A 13,309-nucleotide genomic window follows, 5' to 3' on the forward strand; every position below is an offset into this window, starting at 1 on the left:
TCCCTCCCCCCCGTACCCTAGTCCCGCCCGTGCTCGCCGGGGGGCGGCGGCGGGTGGAGCCGCCGCGGGAGGGGCGGGGGCGGGGGGCGGCCGCAGACCGGCAGCGGCTGCGCCGCGGCGGCGGCGGCGGGAGCGGGAGCGGAGCTGAGCTGGGGCCGGGGCCGGGGCCGGGGCCGGGGCTGCGCTGGCCGACGGCACCGGCCGGGCGGCACCGGCAGCGGTGGGGGGAGCGGCCGGTCCTGCCCTGCCCGCCCTGCCCTGCCTGCCCTGCCTTACCCTGCCCTGCCTGCTCTGCCCAGCCTGCCGAGCCCTGCCTTCCCCTACCTTACCCTGCCCTCCCCTGCCTGCCCTCCCCTCCCCTCCCCTCCCCTGCCTCCCCTGCCTGCCCGCAGCACCCTGAGCCCGGCGCGGCGATGGGCCGGGGGCGGCCGGGGGCGCGGGGGGGCTGAGGGCGGCGGGGAGCGCGGGGGCCCGGCGGCAGGATGAGGGCGGGCTCGGAGGGCAGCGGGGAGGGCGAGGGGCTCTCCAGCCTGCGGGCCTTCGCCCACAGCTCCTCGCTGCACGGCATCAGCCACGTCTTCGCCTACGGGGCCGTGTCGCTGCGCCGCGTGCTGTGGGGCGCCTTCTTCCTGGGCTCGCTGGGGCTGCTGCTGCTGGTCTGCGCCGAGCGCGTCGCCTACTTCCTCACCTACCCGCACGTCACCAAGCTGGACGAGGTGGCCGCCCACAACCTCACCTTCCCGGCCATCACCATCTGCAACCTCAACGAGTTCCGCTTCTCCAAGATCACCCGCAACGACATGTACCACGTGGGCGAGCTGCTGGCGCTGCTCAACGACCGCTACGAGATCAGCAACCCGCAGCTGGCCGAGCCCCACGTCCTGGCCGCCCTGCGCGACAAGGCCAACTTCAAGAACTTCAAGGCGAAGCCCTTCAGCATGGCCGAGTTCTACAACCGCACCGGCCATGACCTGACCGACATGCTGCTGCAGTGCTCCTTCCGCGGCGCCAACTGCACCGCCCGCAACTTCACCGTGGTGAGTGCCGGCCCCGGGGTGCGTGCAGGTGCCTGGACGGAGGAGAGGGTGCTGCTGGGGATGGGGTGCCTGCGCACCCCCAGGGACCGTGAGCGGCTGCGGGCGTCCCACTGGGGTCGGGCACCAGCGCGCTGGGACTGCCGCGGCACCGATGGGTGAGCCCCTTCTCCCGACCCGCAGCCGTCCCACTGGTGCGCCCCACTGCCCGCAGCGCGTCAGCCCGTGCGCACCGTCCCAGGTGGTTGGGTGCCAGCCTGGGGTGCCCCCACCCCGGGCTCGCCGCAGGGGTGCCAGGCGGCTGGGAACAGCGCCCAGGCTGGAGCTGTGCTGTGCTGGGGGCCCTGCACCGGGCTGGGCAGCTCTGCCTGCATGCAGGCACTCGGGCACGGGGCGCCCATGGGTACGGGATGCTGGCAGGTACTTCCCACGGCCCCGCTCCCCCCGCGCCGGCCCCAGATGCCGCCCGGGCACCAGCAGCAGCAGCCGCTTCCCCCGGGCTGTGTTTGCACACAGGCTCCCACGCCTGCGGCTCCTCCGCGCAGCCTGCCCCGGCGCGGGCGGGGGTCCCATGTGCCAGAGCTGACCCCCGCAGCCCATGGGCACGCAGTCCCGGTGCTGCTCCCAGCACCCCTGCTGCTCCTGGGGCTGTGCCCGCTCTTCTCCAAGCCCAGGGAATCGCTGGTGCCCGTGTGCTCCCACCACACCATGCCCCAGCGGCGTGCCAGCGTGCAGGCAGCTGCCGGAGCGTGGCAGGGGGGAGCAGGGCTGCCATATCCCTGCGCAGACGTGGGCTGCTCTGGGTAGTGGGGCAGCTGCGGGAGGAGGTGCCCTCCCTGCCCCATGCAGCCCCAGGTGGGCACGGGGACCCCCGACACAGCGCTCGGCTCCCCCTGGCAAACCTTGGCTGCGGGCAGCCTGCGCCGGGTCCTGCGAGACCCGCCTGGGGCAGTGCCTGCCTGGGCAGGGCTGGTGGCGTGGGGCAGGACAGGCAGAGGCGATGGCATGGGCAGGGCTGGTGGCGTGGGGCAGGACGGGCAGGGGCGGTGGCACGGGCAGGGCAGGCGCGTCCTTTGCGCTGCGGCAGCGCTGGGGGAGCAGCGTGCTGTGGGAGCGGGGCAGCCTGTGCCTGCTGTGCACGGCTCTGCTCAGTCCCCATCGCCGTCACCGTGGGCTCGGCCGTGCTATCACAACAGCAATTACCATCAGCTTAAGTCTCTTAATGTGCGAAATTAATTTTCCTTGGGAGGTCAGTTCAACAGAATCCCTTTTGGCAGCTCTGCCTCCCCTGCGCCCTTTGCCGGAGCAGCTCTGCCGGTGCCCCTGCAGCAGGGCCAACCGGCGGCAGCAGTCCCCGGGGTCGAGGGCTGGGACGTGCAGCGGGAGGGTTGAGGGTCCCCAGGGCAGGACCCCCGGTGGCATGCGCTGCATGGCGGTGGCTCGCTGCAGCCCGGAAGCCAACGCCTCTCCGGGGAGCGTGGCTGAGCTGCCGGGGCCCCGGCGTGCCACCAGCTTGCGGGGCCGGTGCCTGCCCCAGGGGTGCGCGGGCGCCCGACTCCGTTCCTGTGCCAAGGGTCTCAGGGGGCGCGCGCGTGCTTTGCTGCTCCCACTGCCCCTGGGCTCGCGGGCGCCGCCGGGAGCGTCGGGCTCTGCCCCCGCGTGCCGCACAACTGGCCCCGCTGCCGCCTCGTCTCTGACGGGCAGCGAGAAACTTCTGCCTGAGCAGCCGCGGCAGCCCCGGCACACGCAGCCCTGCCACGGGGCTGCCCTGCCCCGGCTCAGCCCGGCCCCGGGCTGCACCCACTGCAACTTTGCCGGCTAAAAATACAGAGCTAGCGCCGGGCTTAGCCACAGATTATGATCCTCTGCCCTGGGCCTCGGCGCTGAGCCGGCAGCTCCCGGCGCTGTGTCCTGTCCGGCGGCAGTGGGCTCCGGGGCTGCCGGCCCTCCCAGCCCGTGCCTGGGACGGAGGGGCCGGCTGTGCACTGTCCCAGCCCTGTCCCTGGGGTCCCTGGGGTCCCCGGGCACGTGGCGAGTGTCCAAAGCAAGGGCCATCCGGGCTGGGCCTGTGCCCCCCAGGGCCGGCAGGGATGGGGCTAGCCGGGAGTGCTCGGGGCCAGCACGGCCCCAGGGTGTGGGGCCAGGAGGGTGCTGGATGCAGGGACAGGAGGGTGCTGGGTGCGGGGCCAGGGGATTCCCGGGGTGCAGGGACAGCAGGTCCCTGGGGTGCGGGGCCGGGGGGGCCCGATGGTGGGTCACCCCAAGTGTGGGGACCAGGAGGGCTGGCAGTGCCGGGGCTGTGTCCCCATCCCTGTCCCTATCCCAGTGTCCCCCCAGTCCCCCCCAGCCGCCGGGCCCCAGCACATCCCTGTGCCGGGCAGCCGTTGCCATGGCAGCCGCCCCCCCTTCTTCCTTGGGCAGCGTGTTGCTATGGTGACGGCTCCCCTCTTTGGGAGCAGCCCGTTGCCACAGCAGCGCACCCCCCCCGTGGGGCAGGACGGGGGGACACCCCATAGCAGGGGGCCCTGACCCCACGGGGCAGTTACGGCCCCCCTGGGCCACCACCCTGGCCCCGGGGCAGCCCCTCCGTGGGGTGGGGGCCATGGGCCCCTGCGGGGGATGGGGCTCTCCCCCAGGGAGGGGAGGTCGGGGGTCTGGGGGGGCTGCTCTGTCTCTGGGACTGGGGGGCTTTGGCTGCGGGGTGGGAAGTGCCGCACACCTGGTGGGGAAGGGGACTGGGGGGCGGGGGGGGCGGGGGGGCGGCTCGGCCTTGTTCAGCTCAGGGTCACGCCGGGGGCTCTGGGCAGGGTCTCTGCCCCCGGGTGCTGGTCCCTGGGGCCCTGGGGGCCCTGGGGGCCCTGGCTGTGGGAGCTGGTCCCTGGGGGCTCTGGGATCGCTGGCACGGGGCAGGCTCCCAGGTCCTGGTGGGGATGATGGCCTCTGCCGCCGTGGCTAAGCCAAGCCCTGGTCCCCGTCGCCATCCTGGCTTGCGCCGTCCCCGCTCACGTGTCCCCACACAGCCCCACGTGTCCCCACGCAGCCCCAGTCCCCCCGGAGCCGTGCTGAAACCCAATCCCCCTGCAGAGCCGCGGCAGCGCGGGGCAGGACGGGCCGCCATGGCTGCCGAGCCGCCGGGACCAGGCGTGGGGGCGCGGGGGGCGGCCGGCCTGGCGGCCTTCGCCCGCTCCTGCACGCTGCACGGGCTGGGGCGCATCTCTGCCCCGCGGCGCCGCGCCGCCTGCTCTGGGCCGGCGCCTTCCTGGCCTCGCTGGGCGCCTTCCTGCTGCAGGCGGGGAGTGGGTCCGGCACTACGCCGCGTACCCCCCCGTCACCGTGCTGGATGAGGCGGAGAGCCGCGTCCTTGTCTTCCCCGCCGTCACCCTCTGCAACTACAACCGCGTCCGGCGCTCCCAGCTCACCCCCTACGACCTGTTCCGGCTGGGCAGGCAGCCGCTGGCGGTGGGGAGGGAGGATTTGCCCCGCTACCTGCGGGCGCTGGGGCGGCCCCCCGCCCTCGCCGGCTTCTTCCCCAGCGAGAGCTACGGCCTGGGCGCCTTCTACCAGCGCGCCGGGCACCCCATCCACGAGATGCTGCTGCGCTGCCGCTTCTGCAGCCGGGACTGCGGCCCCAAGAACTTCACCACCGTGAGTGCCGCCGCCACCGCCGTGGCCGCTGCCACAGCCCCGGCCACGGCTGGCTCTGCCCCGGGCAGGACCCACAGCAGCCCCGGCCCCGGCTGGCTCTGCCCTGGGTAGGGCTTGGGCAGGAGCCCAGGGCTGAGCAGGTTTTGGGGCCGTGGGGTGCACAGGCTGTAGGGCGACGGGGGGTGGGGGCACGGCGCCTGCCCACGCCCCTGTCCCCCAGCCCCAGGCGCTTGGCAAAGCTCCCCCCGCGCTGCCCCAGGACGGCTCCTCTTCTCCACCCTGCACCCACGGGGGGACGTGGGGCCGCGGGGCAGCGTGGTGGAGACGGGGAGTCACGGGGGACGTGGGGCTGCAGCTGCACGTCTGTGCTCGCTGTGAAGCGGCCGCGGAGGCCAGTGGGGGCTTTCTCCGTGCTGGGGGGCTGTGGGAAGAGGTGGGTCCCTGTGAGCGCCTTCCCAGGGGTCGGGGTCCCGCATCCCGCCTGGCCAGGGCTGGGGAGGGACCGTCCCTCTGCCGCAGTGAGGTCCTGTGCTGGGGCAGGACATGGGGCAGGGGTCCCGCAGGGCCGTCGGGACCCCTGGGCTGTCGGGACCCGGCAGAGCCGAGGACGCCACGCTGGGGCAGGGACAGGCCCCACGGCCCCATCCGCAGCCCCATGCTGGTCCCAGAGGGGAAGGGATGGATGCACCAGTCTCTTCCCTGTGTATGGACTGATGGGGCACTGGGATCCTGCACTGGGTCCCATGGGACGCTGGGATCCTGCACTGGGTCCCGTGGGGCACAGGGATCCTGCACTGGGTCCCATGGGACGCTGGGATCCTGCACTGGGTCCTGTGGGGCACAGGGATCCTGCACTGGGTCCTGTGGGGCACTGGGATCCTGCACTGGGGGTGCTGGGATCCTGCACTGGGTCCTGTGGGATGCTGGGATCCTGCACTGGGGGCACAGTGGTCCTGCACTGGGGGCACAGTGGTCCTGCACTGGGTCCTGTGGGGCACTGGGATCCTGCACTGGGGGTGCTGGGATCCTGCACTGGGTCCTGTGGGATGCTGGGATCCTGCACTGGGGGCACAGGGGTCCTGCACTGGGTCCTGTGGGGCACTGGGATCCTGCACCGGGGCTGTGCGGCGTCCCCGGCCGCTACCCCCCCAACCCTGCTTGGTGGGTGCCGGGCAGGCAGGAGCCCAGCTCCCGTCCCCCAGCCCCCCAAACGCCGCTGTCCGGCGGGTGGCCCCGCGGTGGGTGCTGAGGGTCCTGCCCTGTCCCCGCAGATCTTCACCCGCCTCGGCAAGTGCTACACCTTCAACTCGGGGGGGCCGGGCCGGGAGGTGCTGACCACGCTGCAGGGCGGCGCGGGGAACGGCCTGGAGCTGATGCTCAACGTGCAGCAGGAGGAATACCTGCCCGTCTGGGGGGACACGGGTGAGGGCCCCCCCACAGCCCTGCCCGTGCCACGGCTGCCGCCCCGCGCCCCCGACGCCCTCCCTGCCTTGCAGACGAGACCTCCTACGAGGCGGGGGTGAAGGTGCAGATCCACAGCCAGGACGAGCCCCCCTTCATCGACCAGCTGGGCTTTGGCGTGGCGCCCGGCTTCCAGACCTTCGTGTCCTGCCAGCAGCAGCGGGTATCCGGCCGCAATGCCCGGGCGGCGCGCGGAGGGGGCTGCGGGGGCTGCAGGGGTGCGGCCCTCCCCCAGGGCTCGGGCAGTCCTGGCGCAGCCGCAGCCGTCCCCGCAGGGATGTCCCGTGCCGAGCCGTGCCACACGGCAGGTACGGCACCACCAGTGCAGCAGCAACGCCACCGCGACAGCCAGGAGCACCGCGGCATGGTGTGGGGCAGCTCCACGCTGGGACCGCTCGCTCCCACCGCCGGCACCGGCTCCCGGCAGCGACCCCCAGCCTCCTGCCGAACAGACTGTCGGCAGGGGCGGCATCCAGCTTGCGCAGCCAGACACCTAAATTTAGGTGTCTCGAGTGGGTGTCTCCATGTGTGCTGGCACTCACGGCGCGGGCGGCAGGGAGCGCGGCGGCAGTGGGAGCGTGGCCCTTGGCACCTGCGGGCTCCCTGCCAGGCCCCGCCGCTCCCTCGCCAAGCACACATCCTGCACTGTCCGCGGCACGGCCCCTCTGGGTGCTGCCCACCGCGGGGAGTGCAGGGGTCCGTGCCGACCCCCCCGTCACATCTGGCTCCCACGTGCTCCCGGCCGGGGCCGCGTGCCGGCCCTTGCCCAGCCCCTTCCCTCCCGCTGCTGTGCCAGCTGCGGGGGACGCCAGCCCCGACGCCTGTCCTCGTGCTCGGCGAGGAGGGGCAGGGGTGGGCGCGGGGGTCTCCAGGGTGGTGTGAGCCCCTGGCACTGGCTGTGTGGGACGAGCGCTGCCTGAGGGACCGGGCACCACGGTGGGCTGGGGGGCAGGCGGCGTGGGCTGGGGGGCAGGCGGCGTGGGCTGGGGACGCCGTGTTTTCCTTAGCCGCGGCCGGCAGCTGGTGTACCTGCCCCCGCCCTGGGGGGACTGCAAGGCCACCCCCATCGAGTCCGACTTCTTCACCGACTACAGCATCACCGCCTGCCGCCTGGACTGCGAGACCCGCTACCTGGCCGAGAACTGCAACTGCCGCATGGTGCACATGCCGGGTGAGACGGGGACGGGGACGGGGACGGGAGGCAGCCGCCACGGGGGCGGGGTGGTGGGGAGACCCCCCCTGCCCCTGCGACTGCCGCTTCCCCCGCAGGCAACGCCAATGTCTGCACCCCGGAGCAGTACAAGGAGTGCGCCGACCCCGCGCTGGGTACGTACCGGGGGCAGCCCCCCGCCATCGCCCCCGCCCCGCCGCCTCTGGTGTCTTCGGCCCAGCCCAGGGACTGGCCCTGGGGGCCACCATCACCAGACACCCCCAGACTCGCCCCCCAGGACCCTTGCCCCCCCCAGCTGCACTGTGAACGTGGCGCCGGTGTCCCCAAGCCCTCGCTGGGGGGTCACTGCTGTCCCTGCTGCTCAGACCCCAGACATGCAGGTCCGGGCTCCCCGCTCGTGTGCTGCCGGCAGCGATCGTGGCATGCTCGTCCCGTGCCGTCGGCACCCAGCACCACCCGGGCTTTGGCCGGGGCCTGGGCTCCGTCCTCGGAGCCGCCTGATCCCCAGTGCGGGCGGGGGGTCACGGCCACGCAGTCCCCGTGGTCCCCGTCCCACCCGCGCCCCCCCCAGACTTCCTGGTGAAGAAGGACAGCGAGTACTGCGCCTGCCGCACGCCCTGCGCCATGGTGCGCTACGGCAAGGAGCTCTCCATGGTGAAGATCCCCAGCAAGGCCTCCGCCAGGTACCTGGCCAAGAAGTTCAACAAGACGGAGCAGTACATCGCGTGAGTGCCGCCGCCGCGCTGACCCACGGCCCCGCCAGCGCACGGCACGGCACGGCGTGATGGCGTGACATGGCACGGCACGGGCACCTGGCATCCCCCAGCATACGTGAACTGGCACGGCACGGCACAGCACGCGATGGCATGGCACTGACTCCCCTGTGCAAATCTGCCCCAGCACAGGGAAAACCAGGCGGCATGGCACGGCATGGCACAGCATGGCACAGCACGGCATGGCACAGTACATCCTTGTGCCACCTCAGCACAGGGCAGACCCCTCTGCCCTGTCCCACTGGCACACCGCGGCACAGCACAGCCCCCCGCGGCTGGGGTTGCCACCTGATGGCTCGTCCGTCCGTCCCGGACCTGTCTGTCCCCTCCCCAGGGACAACGTGCTGGTCCTGGACATCTTCTTTGAGGCCCTGAACTACGAGATGATTGAGCAGAAGAAGGCGTACGAGGTGGCGGGGCTGCTGGGTGAGTGCCCGGGGGGCCTGGGGGGGTCCTGGGGGGCAGCCCCCTCTAATACCACCCTCCTGCCCAGGCGACATCGGGGGGCAGATGGGGCTCTTCATCGGCGCCAGCCTCCTCACCATCCTGGAGATCTTCGACTACCTGTACGAGGTGAGCGCCTGCCCCCCCCCGGCCCCCCGCGCTGCCCCACGGCCGGAGGGTGCTTGGGGCCGCAGCCGGGGACTCTGACCCGTCTCCCCCAGGTGTTCCGGGACAAACTTGTCAGCTTCTACAAGGAGAAGAAGAGGACCCCCAGGAGCGACAGCAGCACCCTGGTAACCCCCCCCCAGCCCCCGCGGCTCAGCCCACCCAGCCCTGCCCCACCAGGGGCTGCCCCCACCCCAGCACCCCCAACCCCCCGGGCTGCGACCCGGCCGCCCCGTCCCCCCTCCCCTGGCACAGCCGGCAAGGGGGGGCCTCGCACCTCATCCCACCCATCTGCTGCTCGGCCTCATCCCGCCCCGGGACCGGCACCGTCTCCCGCTCGGACCCCGTGCGCTCATTCGCTCCTCTCTGTCCGTCCGTCTGTCCGTCCTGCACCCCCGCCGCCTGCCAGGAGCATCCAGCGGTCCCGGGCAGCCCCGCTGTCCCGCTCCCTCCGGGGCCCAGGTAGAGATCCTGGGGGACGGGGAGGGGGGGCAGCACCCACAGAGCCCCCGCCCCGGCATTGCCGGCACGGGGAGCCACGGGGCTGCCTCCCCCCACGGGGGTCACGGGGGTCCCTCGCCAGGGTGCAGTGAGGGGCGAGGAGGACACGGCCACGCGCCCCTCGGGGGGGCTGTGACCCCCTGGGCAGGGACCCCCCCGTTCCCCTACAGGCAGGCCCCGGGGGTCTGCATCCCCCTCCCTCCATCCCAGGCTTTTCTTGGCATCATCCCCGGAGCCGGTGTGTGGGGGCCGCCCCGCCGCCAGCTCCACGCCCATCCTCATGCATCGCTCCCCAGCACCGCGGCCCCCGGGCCCCCCCTGCCCCGGGCCCCCCTACACCCCCTGGCCACGGCCCTCCCCACCCCCCCAGGTCTCTGTGGGAGCCCCGGTCCCGGGGGAGGCTTGCGCGTGGGGACAGGGGGGACGGGGACAGCCTTGCTCTGCAGTGGGTGCCCGCTGGGCCCCCCCCCAGAGCTGGGGGGGCTCCCGTGGCAGAGCTGGGAGCTGGGGCAGCCCGAGGGGTGTGTGGGGCGGGGGCACAGCCCCCCAGCACAGCCAGGCGCAGGGGGGCAAGGACGGTGGCTGCAGCGCGGCCGGGGCACGGGGAGCAGCCGCATGGAGCCCCCGGCTGCCCCCAACTGCCGCGCCCCCCGTCCCCAGAGCGCCCGTCACCCCCTGCGCTGCCACGCGGACAGTCTCAGCTTCGCCCCGAACGTGCTACCTCGTCACCCGGCTCTAGGCGCCTTCGAGGAGTTCGCCTGCTGAGGGCCCAGCCCCACACCCCCCGGCCGGGCCGGGGGGGCCTGGGGGGGCTGCTGGCAGCAGCCCTGGGTGCCCTGCTGCTCTGCCCCGCGGGGACTGGGGGACCCCACGTGGCGGCGGGGCTGGCACCGGACCCAGGTGCCTCGCTCTGGGCCACCCCCCGAGGGGGTAGTGGGGGGCTGGGGGCGGCAGGGCCCCCCCAGCCCTGCTCCCGCGTACCTGCATGTGCTGCTTGCGCCCCTCCCTGCTGCGCTGTACATGCGACGCCCGCTCGCTGCGGCCCCCCGCCCCATTAAAGACCTGCCCCAGGCCCCGGCTCCTGTGCTGCTGGGGGGGGACAGGGGCCGTGCAGAGCAGGGCAGGCCCGCGGCGGGGGCCTGGGGGCGGCGGGGGGTCCCTGGTGCCGCAGTAAGGAGGAGGCAGGCGCTGGGGAGGGGGAAGCTCTTTATGGAGGTAACAAACACGCACATTCACCCACATACAGCAGCACGGTAGAAAAGAAATGGGGTGCCCCTCCGCCCCCCGGGAGCTGGCACCCGGGACCCCCTCCTCTGCCGGGGAAGGAGCCGGGGGGGAGCAGGGAGAGGAGGGGCGGGGGGTCCCACCCCACTGGGGTCCCCACACCTGGTCCCGGAGGGTCCTGCCCCTCCACCAGCACCGTGGCCCCGGGGAGGGCTCCGTGCGCTCTCAGCCAGCCCCGGCAGCAGCCCCAGCCCCGCCGTGGGGTTGGGGGGGTCAGGCAGGGGGGGCTGCACCAGCACCCCGCAGCCGGGGCAGAACTGGAGCGGCGTTGGGTTAAAAACCTAATAAATACGGGGGGGAGGGGGGCTGTGGTTCTGGGGTGCTGGCACCTCGCTCCTCACCTGGCGTCCCCCCGCTGCCCTGTGGGGCTGTCCCCTCCCCACTGCTGCCGGGAGCGTGCCAGGAGCCGGGTGCTGCCCCCCAGCTCCACGAGGGGCCGGGCCAGCGCCGGGGGGTCCTTAGGGAGGGCAGAAGTCTGTGAAGTAGGGGTGCTGGAGAGCCTCCTCCGCCGATATCCGCTGCACCGGGTTGCACTTCAGCAGGTTCTGGGGGCAGGAGAGGCGGGAGGTGAGGCCGAGGGGGGCAAGCTACGGGCCCCCCCAGCCTCCCCAGCCAGGCGTGGGGCTGCAAGGGCAGAGGGCACCCACCCCAAGAAGCCAAAACCCCTCTCCCTCCCGGGGAAGCCCCACGGTGCGGGCAGGAGGGACGGGCAGGAGGGACGGGCAGAGCACTCACCTGCAGCAGGTCCCGGCCGGTCGCGTTCAGCTTGGGCACCACGTTGACCAGGGAGGTGGTGGCGGGGTACATGGGGTAGGGCTGGGGACAGAGAGGTGAGCCCCGGCCGCCCGCCCCCCGCCCCGGCCCCCCCGCCCGCACCTCACCTTGTAGTCCGGCAGCTTGGCCATGGCCGGCCACTGCTCCTCTGTGGGGGTTCCCAGCAGCGTGGGGATGGCAGCGGTCAAGGGCCACCGCTGCAGCCAGCGCAGGAGTCACCCGTCACCCAGCCCACCCCCCCCTAACCTGGGCAGAGCCCCCTCCCGCTCCCCTGCGCAGGAGAGGGGGCGACCCCCCGCCCGCCACAGCCCCCGCACGGCATCGGCAGGATATCGGAAAATCCTTTTCAGCTGGTCGTCCACGTCGTTCCCCGGGAACAGGGGCCGCCCCGCGTTGGCCAGCTCTAGGGAAGAGAGGGAATGAGCCCGCGGCCCCATGCCACAGCCCCGGCAGCCGCAGCCCCCCGTGCCGGCAGCCCCCCGTGGCAGCACCTGCAAAGATGCAGCCGGCTGACCACATGTCGATGGAGGTGGAGTAGAGCTTGGCGCCAAAGAGCACGTCTGGGGGCCGATACCACAGCGTGACGACCTGCGCAGCAGGACGGGGGAGATGCTCAGCCAGCCGGGGGACGGGACAGCCGAGCCCCCGTCCAGGAGAAAGCGCAGGCCTCCCAGCTCACCTCCGCCGAGTAGCAGCGCACGGGGATGCCGAAGGCGCGGGCCAGGCCGAAGTCGGCCAGTTTGAGCTCCCCGTTCTGCAGTGAAAGCTCCGTGTCAGCCGGACTTCGCAGGGGACGCCCCGTGCCGCTGCCCACCCCACGCCTCGGGGCCGGCGGCAGCTGCTGCTCCGGGCCCTTCGCCCTTTCCCATTGACCAGAAACACAAGGGAGAGACAGAGCCGCAAGCTGCGGACAGACGGCCGCCTGCTCCCCAGCGTAACCCCCCTCCGGCGCAGCCAGGGCGCCTCTCGCCAGCACGCAGCCCCGGCCGTCGCCCGCTCCCGGCCCTCACCCTGTTAATGAGCAGGTTCTGGGGTTTGAGGTCTCGGTGCAGGACGTTGCGGCTGTGGCAGAAGGCGAGGCCCTTCAGCAGCTGGTACATGAACGACTGCGGGAAAGAGCGCGGGCCCGAGCGGGACGCATCAGCCCCTCGATGCCGCAGACCGGTTCTTGCGACAGCCCGCGGTGCCGTAGCCAGCGCAGGACGAGCACCCGGTCCCCCACAGGCTTCCAGAGCCCCCCCAAACGCACCTTGACGATCTCCGGGTCCAAGTCCCCGTTGCAGCTATCGAAGTACTTCTTCAGGTCCTGGGGAGACGCGAGCCGGGGCCGGGTCAGGGAGCAGCGGGGGACAGGAGCAGCGACCCCGGCCCCGGCGCGGCCCCGGTGCTCACCTGGTCGCAGAACTCGAAGACCAGAGTCAGCTTCTTGTCGCTGTGCAGGACGTCGTGGAGCCTGCGAGGGGAAGGGGCCCCTGAGGCCCCGCACCAGCCCCGGAGAGGGGGAGGGGGCTCCCCCCGGCACCCCCCGCCGCCCCGGCCCCGCAGCCCCCGCTTGCCTGACGATGTTCTTGTGCTTCAGCTCCTTCAGCAGGCAGATCTCCCGCAGCGCCGAGCTGGGCACGCCCTGCCGGCAGAGGGGCGCGCTCGGGGGGGCTCGGGGGGTCCGGCCCCGGCCCCGGCCCCGGCCCCGGCCCCCCCCTCACCTCGTCGTCATCGTCCAGCCGCACCCGCTTCAGCGCCACGATCTCGTGCGTCTCCCGGTTCTTGGCCTTGAACACGGTCCCGTAGGTGCCTGCGGGCAGCCGGGTCACCGCCGCACCGGCCCCGGCCCCGGCCCCGGCCCCGGCCCCGGCCCCCGCACCCGCCCGGGCCCTCCCGCACGGCCCCCGCACCCGCCCGGGCCCCTCCCGCACGGCCCCGGCCCGGCCACGGCCCCGGCCCGGCCACACCTTCCCCGATCTTCTCCAGCTTCTCGTATTTCTGCATCGCGCCGCGCTCCGCTCCGCTCCGCTCCGCTCCGCTCCGGGCCCGCCGCCGCCGCCGCCGCCGCCGCCGCT

General features: G+C 73.4%; 2 protein-coding genes across 3 annotated transcripts in view; one reads left to right on the top strand and one right to left on the bottom strand.

Moving 5' to 3' along the window:
* The first annotated feature begins 473 nt into the window (after nt 1–473).
* Nucleotides 474–10,266, top strand: ASIC3 (acid sensing ion channel subunit 3). The gene is made up of 11 exons (XM_075144487.1): nt 474–1,037; nt 5,951–6,101; nt 6,176–6,303; nt 7,161–7,311; nt 7,410–7,466; nt 7,883–8,036; nt 8,419–8,510; nt 8,578–8,657; nt 8,750–8,821; nt 9,103–9,155; nt 9,855–10,266. The coding sequence occupies exons 1-11, from the start codon at nt 483–485 to the stop codon at nt 9,931–9,933; spliced, it is 1,572 nt and encodes a 523-aa protein (XP_075000588.1). The 5' UTR covers nt 474–482; the 3' UTR covers nt 9,934–10,266.
* Nucleotides 10,267–10,357: 91 nt separating this feature from the next.
* The window catches only part of CDK5 (cyclin dependent kinase 5), a 228,042-nt gene continuing 225,090 nt past the window's right edge, over nt 10,358–13,309 (bottom strand). Inside the window, exons 2-13 of one of the 2 annotated variants that reach the window (XM_075144495.1) lie at nt 13,202–13,257; nt 12,956–13,044; nt 12,809–12,876; nt 12,645–12,705; nt 12,502–12,558; nt 12,263–12,358; nt 11,932–12,006; nt 11,744–11,840; nt 11,586–11,655; nt 11,360–11,420; nt 11,214–11,294; nt 10,362–11,023 (exon numbers count right to left, since the gene is read on the bottom strand). In XM_075144495.1, coding sequence (XP_075000596.1) covers nt 10,937–11,023; nt 11,214–11,294; nt 11,360–11,420; nt 11,586–11,655; nt 11,744–11,840; nt 11,932–12,006; nt 12,263–12,358; nt 12,502–12,558; nt 12,645–12,705; nt 12,809–12,876; nt 12,956–13,044; nt 13,202–13,238 — 879 coding nt within the window. In that variant the 5' untranslated portion in view covers nt 13,239–13,257 and the 3' untranslated portion in view covers nt 10,362–10,936. Of the gene's footprint in view, nt 11,024–11,213; nt 11,295–11,359; nt 11,421–11,585; nt 11,656–11,743; nt 11,841–11,931; nt 12,007–12,262; nt 12,359–12,501; nt 12,559–12,644; nt 12,706–12,808; nt 12,877–12,955; nt 13,045–13,201; nt 13,258–13,309 lie in introns of both variants that reach the window. The other variant, XM_075144496.1, reaches the window with a different exon arrangement.

This window comes from Calonectris borealis, chromosome 2 (genome assembly GCF_964195595.1).
Source record: "Calonectris borealis chromosome 2, bCalBor7.hap1.2, whole genome shotgun sequence".
Lineage (NCBI taxonomy): Eukaryota > Metazoa > Chordata > Aves > Procellariiformes > Procellariidae > Calonectris > Calonectris borealis.